Source organism: Oncorhynchus mykiss, chromosome 2 (genome assembly GCF_013265735.2).
Source record: "Oncorhynchus mykiss isolate Arlee chromosome 2, USDA_OmykA_1.1, whole genome shotgun sequence".
In the NCBI taxonomy this organism is placed as follows: Eukaryota; Metazoa; Chordata; class Actinopteri; order Salmoniformes; family Salmonidae; genus Oncorhynchus; species Oncorhynchus mykiss.
Genome location: NC_048566.1, coordinates 81700612 through 81718196, shown reverse-complemented (window position 1 = coordinate 81718196; position 17585 = coordinate 81700612). Strand labels below are relative to the sequence as shown.

Genomic DNA, 17585 nt, shown 5'->3' with positions numbered 1-17585 from the left:
AAGCTGCCAATTGAGGACTTGTGAGGCATCTGTTTCTCAAACTAGACACTCTAATATACTTGTTCTCTCGCTGTTCTTTGAAGGGAGTAGTACACAGCGTTGTACGAGATCTTCAGTTTCTTGGCAATTTCTCACATGGAATAGCCTTCATTTCTCAAAACAAGAATAGACTGACGAGTTTCAGAAGAAAGTATTTGTTTCTGGCCATTTCGAGCCTGTAATCGAACCCACAAATGCTGATGCTCCAGATACTCAACTAGTCTAAAGAAGGACAGTTTTATTGCTTCTTTAAATCAGCACAACAGTTTCCAGAGGTGCTATCATAATTGCAAAAGGGTTTTCTAATGATCAATTAGCCTTTTAAAATGATAAACTTGGATTAGCTAACACAACATGCCATTGGAACACAGGAGTGATGGTTACTGATAATGTGCCTCTGTAGGCCTATGTGGATATTCCATAAACAATCAGCCATTTCCAGCTACAATAGTAATTTACAATTTTAACAATGTCTACACTGTATTTCTAAACAATTTGATATTATTTTAAAACGGACAAAAAAAAAAAGCTTTTCTTTCAAAAACAAGGACATTTCTAAGTGACACCAAACTTCTGAACGGTTGTGTATGTGTATATTTTTTTTTAATACTTAAAGGGGTCTTCAAAATTCAAATAGCTATATGACCCTTGGTATGACCCCCCCGCACCAGCTTAGTCTGTACTGGGTTAAACAGCAGTGTGAGTATTGGAGTGAAAAGGTGTGCGTGACTCACAGCGTACGCCATAGATCATGAGTGGGTCCAGCTGCTTTTTGCCGTGCTTGCCCTGGCCCGACAGGTTGGAGATAGCCTGCACCTCACGGTGGAATAGGTAGTCCAGCAGTGTCAGTGCCATCTTCTCTGCCGTGCGGCAGTTGGTGCTGATGTGGAGCATGTCGCCCGGCGACACCGGGCAGCGCACGCGCATCTCTGCATTGTTCTCGTCGCCAAGCCACGTACCTGCTGGGTAGTCATCTATAAAGAAAGAGGGGGCATGGGTGGGAGTATAATGGTAATGATAAAACCCCTAAAGCTGCTCCCAGCCTTTTGTATGTGTGGGTCTGTTTCTATACTAAAAAACATAACACACACACACACACACACACACACACACACACTACAGTTCAAAAGTTTGAGGTCACTTTGAAATGTTCTTGTTTTTGGAAGAAAAGCAAATTTTTGTCCACTAAAATAAAATCAAAGTGATCAGAAATACAGTGTGGACATTGTTAATGTTGTAAATATACGGTCTGGACATTGTTAATGTTGTAAATTAATATCGTAGCTAGAAACGGCAGATTATTAATGGAATATCTGCATAGGCGTACAGAGGCACATTATCAGCAAACATCACTCGTGTTCCAATGGCACATTGTCTTAACTAATCCAAGTTTAATCATTGTAAAAGCTAATTGATCATGAGAAAACCCTTTTGCAATTTTGTTAGCACAGCTGAAAACTGTTGTGCTGATTTAAAGAAGCAATAAAACAGGCCTTCTTTAGACTAGTTGAGTATCTGGAGCATCAGCATTTGTGGGTTTGATTACAGGCTCAAAATGGCTAGAAACAAAGAACTTTCTTCTGAAACTCGTCGGCCTATTATTGTTCTGAGAAATGAAGGCTATTCCATACGAGAAATTGCCAAGAAACTGAAGATATCGTACAATGCTGCGTACTACTCCATTAACCGAACAGTGCAAACTGGCTCTAACCAGAATAGAAAGAGGAGTGGGAGGCCCCAGTGCACAAGAGGACAAGTACATTAGAGTGTCTAGTTTGAGAAACAGACGCCTCACAAGTCCTCAACTGGCAGCTTCATTAAGTGTGTAACCAGTAATGAAGCTGCCAGTTGAGGACTTGAGGCGTCTGTTTCTCAAACGAGACACTCTAATGTTCTCCATTAATCAGCTGTTTCCAGATGCAATAGTCATTTACAACATTAACAATATCTACACTGTATTTCTGACCAATTTGATGTTATTTTAAAAATTGACAAAAAAATGTGCTTTCCTTCTCTTTTTTTTAAGTGGAAATTTCTCAGTGACCCCAACATTTTGAACGGTAGTTTATACAGTTGAAGTCGGAAGATCACATATGTTGGAGTCATAGTTTTGGCAAATCTACTTTGCACATGACAAGTAATTTTTCAAACAATTGTTTACAGACAGATTATTTCACTTACAATTCAATGTATCACAATTCCAGTGTGTCAGAAGTGTACATACACTAAGTTGACTGTGCCTTTAAACAGTTTGGAAAATTCCAGAAAATTATGTCATGGCTTTAGAAGCTTCTGATAGGCTAATTGACATCATTTGAGTCAATTGGAGGTGTACCTGTGGATGTATTTCAAAGCCTTACTTCAAACTCAGTGTCTCTCTGCTTGACATCATGGGGAAATCAGAAAAACAATTGTAGACCTCTACAAGTCTGGTTCATCCTTGGGAGACATTTCCAAACGCCTGAAGGTACCAAACAATAGTACCCAAGTATAAACACCATGGGACCACACAGCCGTCATAACGCTCAGGAAGGAGACGGGCTCTGTCTCTTAGAGATGAATGCAGTTTGGTGCAAAAAATGTAAATCAATCCCAGAACAACAGCAAAGGACCTTGAGAAGATGCTGGATGAAACAGGTACAAAAGTATCTATATCCACAGTAAAACGAGTCCTATATTGACAACCTGAAAGGCCGCTCAGCAAGGAAGAAGCCACTGCTCCAAAAATGATGTGGATATATTGAAGCAACATCTCAAGACATCAGTCAGGAAGTTAAAGCTTGGTCGCAAATGGGTCTTCCATATGGACAATGACCCCAAGCATACTTCCAAAGTTGTGACAAAATGGCTTAAGGACAACAAAGTCAAGATATTGGAATGGACATTACAAAGCCCTGACCTCAATCCCATAGAAACTTTGTGAGCAGAACTGAAAAAGCGTGTGCTGCGAGCAGGAGGCCTACATGACTCAGTTACACCAGCTCTTTTAGGAAGAATGGGCCAAAATTCACCCAACTTACTGTGTGAAGCATGTCGAAGGCTGCCCGAAACGTTTGACCCGAATGAAACAATTTAAAGGCAATGCTACCAAATACTAATTGAGTGTATGTAAACTTCTGACCATCTGGGAATGTGATGAAAGAAATAAAAGCTGAAATTAATCATCCTCTACTATTATTCTGACATTTCACATTCTTAAAATAAAGTGGTGATCCTAACTGACCTAAGACAGGGAATTGTTACTAGGATTAAATGTCAGGAATTATGGAAAAACTGAGTTTAAAAGTATTTGGCTATGGTGTATGTAAACTTCTGACTTCAACTGACTGACTGACTGAATTAATGTATATGTCAGGGAGAGCAGCTGTAATATATCAAATGCCTCTTCATGTGTGAGGGTTTTTGGGCTCAATGTTATGAATATGTATTTTTGTAGTCTTCGTATATACACATATCCCACAGCGCATGCACTGAAACTTCAGATAGGCCTACACCTTCCTAATCTCTGCTTTTGCTGATACCACAGCCCAACCTTCTGGTGAGCATCAAGACTACACCAGCATACAGTTCTGGAGGTAATTATGAGCGTTGTTGTGACATTCTCAAACATTAGCATGACACCTCCATGGAGCATTACAGAGTTCAACAAGGAACCTATCAGTGAAACAACCAACTGCCTATTTTAAATCTATATAAAGAGTAGTAACCTGCGAGCTCACTTTGTCTATGGAGAGGTGTGGAGATGCAGACGGCTGACAGTGACATTGAGAGTAAAATGCATGTTTCCTTTTTAAGAAAAACATGGTGCCCTTCGGCTAATGCTGACTAAAACACGATGTCATGGAAACTCACATCTGCAAATGAATGAATGTATGCCAAAATAACTGTATTTGATGCTAACGAAGGAACTCAAAGAAACCACTCAAAACAGCCCAAACAACAATAACAAAAACAACAGCATGCGCTGCAGTCAGAAACCTTTCCTCTCCTCAGGCTTCTCCATGACCACCGGGAAAGCCACTGAGTCCCGACAGAGTGAGACATCATCCTCGAGGACTTCAAAACAGTCTGAGTGAGACAATAGCTACCAAAGATGCCTCACCACAGATGTCTATGCTGGTAATGATTAAAGAGTGAAACATCCCAACACTTCAACACAGCACCATTATACACCAAGACAGGTGGTTGTCGTGGATGCAAAGAGTCAATATTTGCAGTGTTGACCCCTTTTCAAGACCTCTGCAAGCCACCCTGGCATGCTGTCAATTAACTTCTGGGCCACATCCTGACTGATGGCAGCCCATTCTTGCATAATCTATGCTTGGAGTTTGTCAGAATTTGTGGGGTTTTGTTTGTCCACCCACCTCTTGAGGATTGACCACAAGTTCTCAAAGGACTGAGATCTGGGGAGTTTCCTGGCCATGGACCCAAAATATCGATGTTTTGTTCCCCGAGCCACTTAGCTATCACTTTTGCCTTATGGCAAGGTGCTCCATCATGCTGGAAAAGGCATTGTTCGTCACCAAACTGTTCCTGGATGGTTGGGAGAAGTTGCTCTCAGAGGATGTGTTGGTACCATTCTTTATTCATGGCTGTGTTCTTAGGAAAAATTGTGATTGAGCCCACTCCCTTGGCTGAGAAGCAACCCCACACATGAATGGTCTCAGGATGCTTTACCTTTGGCATGACACAGGACTGATGGTAGCGCTCACCTTGTCTTCTCCAGACAAGCTTTTTTTCCGGATGCCCCAAACAATCGGAAAGGGGATTCATCAGAGAAAATGACTTTACCCCAGTCCTCAGCAGTCCAATCCCTGTACCTTTTGCAGAATATCAGTCTGTCCCTGATATTTTTCCTGGAGAGAAGTAGCTTCTTTGCTGCCCATCCTGACACCAGGCCATCCTCCAAAAGTCTTCTCCTCACTGTGTGTGCAGATGCACTCACAACTGCCTGCTGCAATTCCTGAGCAAGCTCTGTACTGGTGGTGCCCCGATCCCGCAGCTGAATCAACTATAGGAGACGGTCCTGGCGCTTGCTGGACTTTCTTGGGCGCCCTGTAGCCTTCTTCACAACAACCGCTCTCCTCGAAGTTCTTGATGATCCGATAAATGGTTGATTTAGGTGCAATCTTATTGGCAGCAATATCCTTGCCTGTGAAGCCCATTTTGTGCAAAGCAATGATGACGGCACGTGTTTCCTTGCAGGTAACCATGTTTGACAGAGGAAGAACAACGATTCCAAGCACCACCCTCCTTTTGAAACATCCAGTCTGTTATTCAAACTTAATCAGCATGACCTCCAGACTTGTCCTCGTCAACACTCACACCTGTGTTAACGAGAGAATCACTGACATGATGTCAGCTGGTCCTTTTGTGGCAGGGCTGAAATGCAGTGGAAATTATTTTGGGGGATTCAGTTCATTTGCATGGCAAAGAGGGACTTTGAAATTAATTGTAATTCATCTGATCACTCATCTTAACATTCTGTAGTATATGTAAATTGCCATCATACAAACTGAGGCAGCAGAATTTGTGAAAATTAATGTGTCATTCTCAAAACTTTTGGCCACGACTGTACTATTTGGGCATTAAGCAGGAAGTAGGATTCACATTGATGAACAGTTCAGCAAGTGACTTGTTTCTTTACACTTTTTAAGCCATGTTTGGGACACGCATGTCATTCTCAAAGCAAATCAAATTTTATTGGTCACATACACATGGTTAGCAGATGTTAATGCGAGTGTAGCGAAATGCTTGTGCTTCTAGTTCTGACCATACACTAATATCTAACACATAATCTAACAATTTCACAACAACTACCTTGTGCACACAAGTGTAAAGGAATGAATAAGAATATGTACATATAAATATATGGATGTGTTTGTGTGTGTGTTTCTTGGTTTCTGTGTATGTGTGCACGTATTCTGACAGGGCCGTACCCTCTGAGTTGAGGGTGATGAGGGTGACGTTCTGGGTGCTCTGGGCGTTGTTGGTCTGGCCGCTGTTGGACACAGAGTCACTGGCCTCTGAACCGCTCTCCTGGTCCTCCTGGCTGTCCTCCGGCGCCGGCACCTTCACGAGGAACGTGTTCTGCCTCCGCCCGCCCACCGTGCTGACGGATCACACACAGGCTGAGTTACAGCCCCATATCAACACAGGGACGTGAGCCGAGCTCATATGTGTTCCATTGTGTTCTGTGTGAGCCACTAAACTCTGCAGGGTTTAGAGTACCATTGTTTTATGTGGGTTCTGTGTTGAACAAACTTTAGTGGGGATCACAGTTTCATGCACAACAGTGTTTGTTCTATACTCAATTCTACATTCTGCATGATGACAGAAGAAAACAGGTGTCGGTCACTCACTTGCTGAGGAGGTTCTCCAGGGAATCTGCCCCTCGAGTTACTGGCTCCTCCTGGCCCTTCGGTCGATCTTGGCTCACTATCACATTGGTCTGTGGAACAACACTGCATGGGGCAGACGGGGAATTCTTCAGTGTCTAATATCTCAACAGGCTCCAGTGTCAAATTGTGTTCATGGGAATAGGTGCATTCTACTCTAGCACTCACTTGTAAGAGAATGAGTACTACGCCACAACTCCCTAACCCTCAAAGCACCAATCAACCAGTGTCATCATCCCCCAGTGTACCACCCTGATCTCACCCTGACCAGTCCCAGTCCCAGCATTTTATCCCACCACGATCCTCAGTGTTAACCAGGGTCGTGTTCATTAGGCACCAAGCGGAATAAAACGACAGGGAAAGACTACCCAAACTTGTCCAATAACTTGTCTGTTGCAAAATGTGTGCTACGGTGTGCCCTAATGAGTATGGGCCCAGGTGCAAACCTCAACTCACCAACGCACTTTATTCCAGGTCTGGGTGGCACCCAGAGGGGAGCCGGCCACCATGGGGACCTGGATGGGCGCCTGGTTCTTGTTGACCACAGCATCCAGCTTCCTCTCCAGGGCCCGGCACGTCGCCTCCACCATCTGCAGCTTAGCCTCCATGTTGTCCAGACGCTGGCAGATCGTCTGGCTAATGGAGTACAACAAGGTCTGGAGAGATGTAGGGAGAGAGGAAGAGGGAAAGAGGCAGAGGGAAAGACAGTTCATTGTGTGTGTCTAAGAAAAGGTGGGTGATACATGTTACACATTGGTGGTTGATGAAGTGAGCTCCCCTTTTACAATGCAGAGCTTAGAGACCTTGTAAAAATCACTAAAGTAGGCCTTTATAAATGCAAGTTATGCTTTATATTCAGAGGACAAAGAAGCTGACATGCTCACATGACTGATTCAGCTTGTAAGTACATACTGAATCCAATCACTCACAGCAAGGTAAGTATACCCACGACCACGATGTAGTGCAGGAGTAACTACCTTTAGAGATGTGTCCTGGGAGCTGTTGTCCACCCTTGGCCTTTTCCTGTCAGGCTTGTCATCACAATCTTCATGATTGTCCAAAACATCTAAAACAAATCCCAAATGCAGTCAAGCACAGTAAAACATACACACGATGATGAAAAAAAACTACCAGATGCACTGTTGACGCTTATAAGTAGCTCTTCCAAATCAAGCGATTTAACCAAATGTACACAAATGGTTCGTAGCTACCATGAAGATAAAACAACTTAAGCCAAAAGTAAAGCTGAACCATTAGCCAGTCAGTGGTCCTTTACAATACAGGCAAATGATTGTAAATAGACAACTTCAGAGGGATGAGCATTACATTTATCTTGAGCCAGCAATTTCCCCCTAATTGTTTTCCTGGTCAGGTCACATGGCCCTAGTTATGGTGATCGGACAGAGCTTTGTGGTCTTTAATAAAGATCTTACCAGTCTGGTCGCCTTGGCCCAAGTCCTCCACTGCTATCTGTACCATATCTGCCAAATCTTGGTCCGACATCACTCAGACCTGTAAATCCAGAGAGCCACAAAACAACATCATTATTGCAAATAAAAGAGAATTGACATTCTCAGGCTGTTCAACCTCAACATCAGTGAATTTATCACTGACAGTAATAAGCAAACAAACCAAAAGGGCTTGTTTTAAAAGAAAACAAACCACAGGTTGTGCCTTTTGTTTACCTGGACCTCTTGATTCAAGAATGAGTTATTTAACAAGTTTGGCAGACACCACCACTCACTGCATTGACCCCATCTTGCACTGACTCTAAATCACATTCACACAAACGCATAACACACACACATGCTCATAGATGCCGCAGACATACACACAGTAAACATATAGTGTCGCTACCCTGTTCTTCATTTTACTCTTATCATCTATCCTGATGCCTAGTCACTTTACGCTTGCTTATATGTACAGTTGAAGTCGGAAGTTGACCTACACTTAGGTTGGAGTCATTAAAACTCATTTTTCAACCACTCCACACATTTCTTGTTAAAAAACTATAGTTTTGGCAAATCGGTTAGGACATCTACTTTGTGCATGACACAAGTCATTTTTCCAACAATTGTTTACAGACAGATTATTTCACTTATAATTTACTGTTTCACAATTCCAGTGTGTCAGAAGTTTACATACACTAAGTTGACTGTGCCTTTAAACAGCTTGGAAAATTCCAGAAAATTATGTCATGGCTTTAGAAGCTTCTGATAGGCTAATTGACACCATTTGAGTCAATTGGAGGTGTACCCGTGGATGTATTTCAAGGCCTACATTCAAACTCAGTGCCTCTTTGCTTGACATCATGGGAAAATCAAAAGAAATCAGCCAAGATCTCAGGAAAAAAAAAATTGACCTCCACAAGTCTGGTTCATCCTTGGGAGCAATTTCCAAACGCCTGAAGGTACCACGTTCATCTGTACAAACAATAGTACGCAAGTATAAACACCATGGGACCACGCAGCCGTCATACCGCTCAGGAAGGAGACGCGTTCTGTCTCCTAGAGATGTGGTGCGAAAAGTGCAAGGAAGAAGCCACTGCTCCAAAACCGCCATAAAAAAGCCAGACTACGGTTTGCAACTGCACATGGGGACAAATATTGTACTTTTTGGAAAAATGTCCTCTGGTCTGAAGAAAAAACAATGCTTCAGGAGGGACTGGTGCACCTCACAAAATTGATGGCATCATGAGGTAGGAAAATTATGTGGAAATTGAAGCAACATCTCAAGACATCAGTCAGGAAGTTAAAGCTTGGTCACCAATGGGTCTTCCAAATGGACAATGACCCCAAGCATACTTCCAAAGTTGTGACAAAATAGCTTAAGGACAACAAAGTCAAGGTATTGGAATGTCCATCACAAAGCCCTGACCCCAATCCTATAGAAAATTTGTGGGCAGAACTGAAAAAGCGTGTGCGAGCAAGGAGCCTACAAACCTGACTCTGTTACACCAGCTCTGTCAGGAGGAATGGGCCAAAATTCACCCAACTTACCATGGGAAGCATGTGGAAGGATACCCGAAACGTTTGACCCAAATTAAACAATTTAAAGGCAATGCTACCAAATACTGATTGAGTATGTAAACTTCTGACCCACTGGGAATGAATGTGATGAAAGAAATAAAAGCTGAAATAAATCATCCTCTACTATTATTCTGACATTTCACATTCTTAAAATAAAGTGGTGATCCTAACTGACCTAAGACAGGGGATTTTTACTAGGATTAAAATGTCAGGAATTGTGAAAAACTGGGTTTAAATGTATTTGGTTAAGGTGTAAATAAACTTCCGACTTCAACTGTACATATCTACCTCAAGTACCCCTGCGCATTGATATGTTTCTGGTACACCCTCCATATGGCTTCATTCTTGTGCATTTTGTTTTAATTTTTTAACTCTGCTCTGTTGGTAAGGGCTTGTAATTAAGAATTTCACTAAAGTGTACACGTGACAATTACAATTTGATTGGGATCTGGTATGCATTTGTTTCAATAGTGGTTGGGTCATGTTACTTGGCTGATCGCGCCCTAGCGGACAGGGTGCAGGCTGACACCGATTGCCAGTTGAATGGTGCTTCCTCCGACACATTGGTGTGGCTGGCTTCCGGGTTAAGCAGGCGGGTGTTAAGGAACGCCGTTAGGCGGGTCATGTTTTTGCCTCTCCTGAGCCCATTGGGTAGTTGCAGCATTGAGACAATATCAAAGGTTCGGACACACCTATTCATTCAAAGGTTCTTTATTTTGACTTTTCTACATTGTAGAATAATACTGAAGACATCAAAACTATTAAATAACACACATGGAATCATGTAAAAACCACAAAGTGTTAAACAAATCAAAATATATTTTTGATTCTTTGCACACTTGGCATTCTCTCAACCAGCTTCATGAGGAATGCTTTTCCAACAGTCTTAAAGGAATTCACACATATGCTCAGCACCTGTTGGCTGCTTTTCCTTCACTCTGCGGTCTAACTCATCCCTAACCATTTCAATTGGGTAGAGGTCAGGTGAATGTAGATTTTTTCCCCCCACCTTTATTTAACCAGGTAGGCTAGTTGAGAACAAGTTCTTATTTACAACTGCGACCTGGCCAAGATAAAGCATAGCAGTGTAAACAGACAACAACACAAAGATACACATGGAGTAAACAATAAACAAGTCAATAAAGAAAAAAAAGAGTCTATATACAGTGTGTGCAAAAGGCATGAGGAGGTAGGCAAATAATTACAATTTTGCAGATTAACACTGGAGTGATAAATGATCAGATGGTCATGTGCAGGTAGAGATACTGGTGTGCAAAAGAGCAGAAAAGTAAATAAATAAAAACAGTATGGGGATAGGTAGGTAAATTGGATAGGTAGGATAGGTAGGTAAATTGGGTGGGCTATTTACCGATGGACTATGTACAGCTGCAGCGATCGGTTAGCTGCTCAGAGAGCAGATGTTTAAAGTTAGTGAGGGAGATAAAAGTCTCCAATTTCAACGATTTTTGCAATTCGTTCCAGTCACAGGCAGCAGAGAACTGGAAGGAAAGGCGGCCAAATGAGGTGTTGGCTTTAGGGATGATCAGTGAGGTATACCTGCTGGAGCGCGTGCTACGGGTGGGTGTTGCCATCGTGACCAGTGAACTGAGATAAGGCGGAGCTTTACCTAGCATGGACTTATAGATGACCTGGAGCCAGTGGGTCTGGCGACGAATATGTAGCGAGGACCAGCCGACTAGAGCATACAGGTCGCAGTGGTGGGTGGTATAAGGTGCTTTAGTAACAAAGCGGATGGCACTGTGATAAACTGCATCCAGTTTGCTGAGTAGAGTATTGGAAGCTATTTTGTAGATGACGTCGCCGAAGTCGAGGATCGTAGGATAGTCAGTTTTACTAGGGTAAGTTTGGCGGCATGAGCGAAGGAGGCTTTAGAAATAGAAAGCCGAAATAGAAAGCCGATTCTAGATTTGATTTTGGATTGGAGATGTTTGATACGAGTCTGGAAGGAGAGTTTAGAGTCTAGCCAGACACCTAGGTACTTATAGATGTCCACATATTCTAGGTCGGAACCATCCAGGGTGTTGATGCTAGTCGGGCGTGCGGGTGCAGGCAGCGAACGGTTGAAAAGCATGCATTTGGTTTGACTAGCGTTTAAGAGCAGTTGGAGGCCACGGAAGGATTGTTGTATGGCATTGAAGCTCGTTTGGAGGTTAGATAGCAGTGTCCAAAGAAGGGCCAGAAGTATACAGAATGGTGTCGTCTGTGTAGAGGTGGATCAGGGAATCGCCCGCCGCAAGAGCAACATCATCGATGATACACAGAGAAAAGAGTCGGCCCGAGAATTGAACCCTGTGGCACCCCCATAGAGACAGCCAGAGGACTGGACAACATGCCCTCCGATTTGACACACTGAACTCTGTCTGCAAAGTAGTTGGTGAACCAGGCAAGGCAGTCATTAGAAAAACCGAGGCTACTGAGTCTGCCGATAAGAATATTGTGATTGACAGTCGAAAGCCATGGCCAGGTCGATGAAGACGGCTGCACAGTACTGTCTTTTATCGATGGCGGTTATGATATCGTTGAGTACCTTGAGCGTGGCTGAGGTGCACCCGTGACCGGCTCGGAAACCAGATTGCACAGCGGAGAAGGTACGGTGTGAATCGAGATTGTCAGTGATCTGTTTGTTGACTTGGCTTTCGAAGACCTTAGATAGGCAGGGCAGGATGGATATAGGTCTGTAACAGTTTGGGTCCAGGTTGTCTCCCCTTTTGAAGAGGGGGATGACCGCGGCAGCTTTCCAGTCCTTGGGGATCTCAGACGATATGAAAGAGAGGTTGAACAGGCTGGTAATAGGGGTTGCGACAATGGCGGCGGATAGTTTCAGAAATAGAGGGTCCAGATTGTCACGCCCAGCTGATTTGTACAGGTCCAGGTTTTGCAGCTCTTTCAGAACATCTGCTATCTGGATTTGGGTAAAGGAGAAGCTGGGGAGTCTTGGGCGAGTAGCTGCGGGGGAGGGGGGGGGCTGTTAGCCGAGGTTGGAGTAGCCAGGAGGAAGGCATGGCCGGCCGTTGAGAAATGCTTGTTGAAGTTTTCGATTATCATGGATTTATCGGTGGTGACCATGTTACCTAGCCCAGCTGGGAGGAGGTGCTCTTGTTCTCCATGGACTTTACAGTGTCCCAGAATTTTTTGGAGTTAGAGCTACAGGATGCAAATTTCTGCTTGAAAAAGCTGGCCTTTGCTTTCCTGACTGACTGCGTGTATTGGTTCCTGACTTCCCTGAACAGTTGCATATCACTGGGACTATTCGATGCTATTGCAGTCCGCCACAGAATGGTCGAGGGCAGTCAGGTCTGGAGTGAACCAGGGGGCTATATCTATTCTTAGTTCTGCATTTTTTTGAACGGAGCATGCTTATCTAAGATGGTGAGGAAGTTACTTTTAAAGCATGACCAGGCATCCTCAACTGACGGGATGAGGTCAATGTCCTTCCAGGATACCCGGGCCAGGTCGATTAGAAAGGCCTGCTCGCAGAAGTGTTTTAGGGAGCCGTTTTATGATGCCAGGTCATCTGATGCAGCACTCCATCAGTCTCCCTCTTGGTCAAAACCACTTACACAGCCTGGTGGTGTGTTTTGGGTCATTGTCCTGCTGTAAAACTAATGATAGTCCCACTAAGCGCAAGCCAGATGGGATGGAGTATTGCTGCATAATACTGTGGTGGCCATGCTGGTTAAGTGTGCCTTGAATTCCAAATAAATCACTGACAGTGTCACTAGCAAAGCACCCCCACACCTCTTCCTCCATACCTCACAGTGGGAACCACACATGCGGGGATCATCCGTTCACCTACTATGCGTCTCAAAGACACGGTGGTTGGAACTACAAATTGAGGCAAATTGTTAATTTAAATGCATTCCAGGTGACTACCTCATGAAGCTGGTTGAGAGAATGCCAAGAGTATGCAACGCTGTCAAGGCTACGGGTGGCTATTTGTTTAACACTTTCTTGGTTACTACATGACTCCATACGTGTTATTTCATAGTTTACAATGTAGAAAATAGTAAAAAATGGAATGAGTGGGTGTGTGTGTCCAAACTTTTGACTGGTACTGTATACATGGTGATAGATCCACCTTGACCTCTGACATGCTAGAAGAAATGTTTGCCATATTGCTTACACCTATTCAACCCTCTCAAATCTCCAGAAGTGTCCAGAGGGTAGGGGGTGTTTCTGGATAGGGCCCTGGAAACGAAGACAATTGAGAAAGAACGTTTTATTTTCTCTGCTCTGTTCACTGTGTGCTGGGGTGAAGTTTTACCTGAGTGGGTCTGAGTCATTGGACACATAACTGTATTTATTATTTATAAGCTACTCAATCGTGTTGGCTTCTTGTTGAGCAAGATTCCTAATGTGGGTGCATCTGAAAAGGAGAGGAAGTTTCTTTATACTACTGAGAATGATGTACCCTATGGTTCCTTGAAATAAACATATTTGAAAAGTTCAGTTTGCACATTAATTGCTCTTCTTTCACAGTTCCACAGATGTTTAACTAGTTGAATATACTGGAGAACGGTTCAGTCAGTGCATGTGTCATGGTCTAACTTTGCAGGGTAATCGTGGGATATTGTGTAGTGCCTAGTGGCACAAAAAGTCAACCACAACCTCAATTAAAATAGGTTTGTGGATTTTGGTGAATGGGTATAAAAATAAATTACTTTATTCATTAACAATTTAAACTGAGTAATGGTCATTATCATGTTGACAATATCAACATAACTATAAATGACAGGCACTCAAATTATTTCTGAACTTGATCAAACGGACAAATGGACCAGAGGCTCCAGACAACGAGCTGTTCATGTACATTAGCTAGATCATGGTTGAAGACAATGTTAGCTAGAAAGCTAACTTTTAAGACAAAGTTGCAGATACAAGTATTATAGGTCTTCTTGATATTGATTATTAGCCATCTAAAACGGGACTCCTTAAAAACACGCCACTTCGACAGATCTACGACCGGATGTTACTTTTTCGTTACAGGTTATAATTTACAGTTGGTTTGGAGAATATATGCAGCAGGTTATGATAATTAGGTTAGATTATGGTTAGTTCGCGAAAATGCTCTCCTAACCTGTAACGGAAAGTCACTTCCGGTCGTAGCAGTATCCAAGTGGCGTGTTTTAAGAGTCCCGCCTTGTCCTAAATCATGATTGTCTACCATAGCATGTAACGTTAGCTAGCTTGTGACCTGTACATTCACTCGCTGACAAGTCTCATTTATATTCTAGATAGGCCTAGATTAGTCAATACATTGTGATGTACTGTAGTAGCTATTGGTTCTTAGATAAAAATGTGAATTGGAAACCATTCTGGGGAGTCAGCAGGCGTGCGCTACGTTGCTAGTTAGCTGGGCTAGTATCTGTGCAGAGTAAATAGGGAAACACATCGCTGACATGTCTTCCAGAACAGGCTACAAATTCAGTCACAGATAGCAGTGTAGTTAAATGTGATGTATCCGGGCAAAACCATTGCCATTCCATCAGGTTAACTAGCTTGCGCACATTAGCGAGTTGTAGACGGAATAGCTGCAGCGTGCTACTAGCCAGAAGACACAATCGCGCAATGGTAGCTAGCTAGGCCTCAATGTCCGTCCGTGGCAGCGGAATAGATGTATGTTGCAGTTGGTACCATATTAATAGTCCTGTGAAATAACATTTTGAATGCGGGTTGAAAGCACCCAGTATCTTCACTTCTGGCTCACGAGATATGTACGGTGTTAGATTGGGTTATATTACCGTGTGAATGATGAATTCTCGTGTTGTTTGTAGGGATTCCGATAACGGCGTCCTTCCTCGCGAGAGAAAAAGGCTGAACGTCGGCTCGCTTCCTCGACTTCTTTTTTTCGGGGGGGGTCGCAACCAACTGACATGTGCATACAACGCCACCTACTGTACAGGAGTGTGAGGCCGATCACGACCAATCTATACCACTATATTCTCTTAACGAACCCTGATTTTCTAACAAAAATGTAATAATTACCTACAAACTTAACTACTCCCATCACCCCCACCCAAAATATCACCCACTCCCCATTCTTGTCCAACCTCTCTGACCCTGTGAACAACCTCAATCTTTCTACATCATACATTTCACAAAATAATAACATATTCTTGGTTGCACCTCCTATCCACTGCAATCCAACAATTATCGCAACCATTTCTGTTGAATATACAGATATATAATTTGTCAGTCTCTTGCATAGATTAACATTAACACCTGGTCCTGTCTTCTCAGTTATGGGATCCTTTAAACCATCTGTATACACTGCAAGTCAAGAATAAAACAGATGACTAATATATTGATCCACTATTGTTCCTACACAGTGGCAATTTTAGCATGTAAATCTTGGTAGGGCAAACAAACAAAAAATTGTGAGGGATGCATGCCAGCAAAGCCACTACACAACACTAAACAATACATTAATTGCACATTAATTGCCCACAAACTGTTAGGGCCTACATAAAGCTGTCCCAACAGAAGAGTCTAAACAGCAGTCCCAACACCTTACCACTGCTACACCTGGCTCTCAGCAGAGCCTTGTCTGGCAGTGAAATAGTTCATTCAGCCTCATATACTGCCTTCTAAAAAACATAGATGATATGGCTGATAAGCTTAAAAGAATGTGGTTTCTACTGACAACTGAGATGTACAACATTTGGCATAAGGGGACGACAAGCAGATAAGAGTGTCACGCTGTAAAATGATAGGTGACAGGCGTTATATATATATATATATAACACAGGGATGTAACCCAAACAAAAGAGCAAGATGTAAACCTCTAAATAATACGGGATGAGACACGTCATAACAAGTGTACAATAACACGCAGCACGAAAGCCGATACAACAGAGCACAAGACCAACGGACATGGGACAATAATCGACAAGGACAATGGGGAACAGAGGGCACATATACAGTATACACATACTAATCAGGGGGAATGGGAAGCAGGTGTCCGTAATGAGACAAGACAGTCCAGGGTCGATGGTATTGAAACCAATTCAGTGACGCCTAGAAGGCCGGTGAAATAGACCTCCGGAGCTGGTGAATGGAATGAGCAGCAGTTACGGGGGGATCCGTGACAGTACCTCCTCCTGACGCGCTGCACCAGCAGTGGGATGACACCTGCCTCGGGGACAACCACAGGGACGTGGTGCGGGTCGGTCAGGGCACCAACTGTGAAAATCCCTGGTCAGGGAAGCATCCAGGACGTCCATCGCAGGAACCCAGCAACGCTCCTCTGGGCCATACCTCTCCCAGTCGATGAGGTACTGGATACACCACACCGGATGCCTCAAATCCAGGACTTCACGGACCGAGTACACACACCGAGGCACCACTGGTCTGAGGAGAGACACATGAAAAGTCGGGTTAATGCAGTAATCAGCAGGGAGTTGCAAACAGTACGTTACCTCATTAACCCTCCTCAGGACTTTAAACGGCCCCACAAACAGTGGGCTCAGCTTCGGGCAGGGCAGGCGGAGGGGCAAGTTCCAGGTAGAGAGACAGACCCGGTTCCCAGGAGAGGAAACAGGCGCCTCACTGCGGTGGTGGTCGGCCTGTTCCTTGTGCTGACGCACAGCCCGCTAGTCTGGCTCCGATACCAAGGTGCCAGGGTCGGCTGATTTTTAACATTTTTTATTCAACCTTTATTTAACCAGGTAGGCTAGTTGAGAACAAGTTCTCATTTACAACTGCAACCTGGCCAAGATAAAGCAAAGCAGGGCGACACAAACAACAACACAGAGTTACACATGGAATAAACAAGCGTACAGTCAATAACACAGAAAAAAAAGAAAGTCTATATACAGTGTGTGCAAATGGCGTGAGGAGGCAATAAATAGACCATGGTAGCGGAGTAATTACAATTGAGTATATTAACACTGGAGTGATAGATGAGCAGATTATGATGTGCAAGTAGTAATACTGGTGTGCAAAAGAGCAGAAAAGTAAACAAAACAATATAGGGATAAGGTAGGTAGATTGGTTGGGTATTTACAGATGGGCTATGTACAGCTGCAGCGATCGGTTAGCTGCTTGATGTTTGAAGTTAGTGAGGGAAATATAAGTCTTTAGCTTCAGCGATTATTGC

The 17585-nt window shown here is 43.5% G+C and overlaps 1 protein-coding gene across 5 annotated transcripts in view; it reads right to left on the bottom strand.

Annotated features, from left to right (window-relative positions):
- Window positions 1-15414, bottom strand: part of LOC110497605 (protein BANP) — a 69656-nt gene extending 54242 nt beyond the window's left edge. Inside the window, exons 1-8 of one of the 5 annotated variants that reach the window (XM_036956501.1) lie at window positions 15229-15344; window positions 13613-13675; window positions 7871-7949; window positions 7415-7503; window positions 6894-7093; window positions 6402-6503; window positions 5979-6151; window positions 774-1013 (exon numbers count right to left, since the gene is read on the bottom strand). In XM_036956501.1, the coding sequence (XP_036812396.1) occupies window positions 774-1013; window positions 5979-6151; window positions 6402-6503; window positions 6894-7093; window positions 7415-7503; window positions 7871-7940 (874 nt within the window). In that variant the 5' untranslated portion in view covers window positions 7941-7949; window positions 13613-13675; window positions 15229-15344. Of the gene's footprint in view, window positions 1-773; window positions 1014-5978; window positions 6152-6401; window positions 6504-6893; window positions 7094-7414; window positions 7504-7870; window positions 7950-13610; window positions 13676-15121; window positions 15203-15228 lie in introns of those variants that run through there. The other 4 variants (XM_036956498.1, XR_005038448.1, XM_036956494.1 and 1 more) reach the window with 4 other exon arrangements.
- Window positions 15415-17585: the final 2171 nt, after the last annotated feature.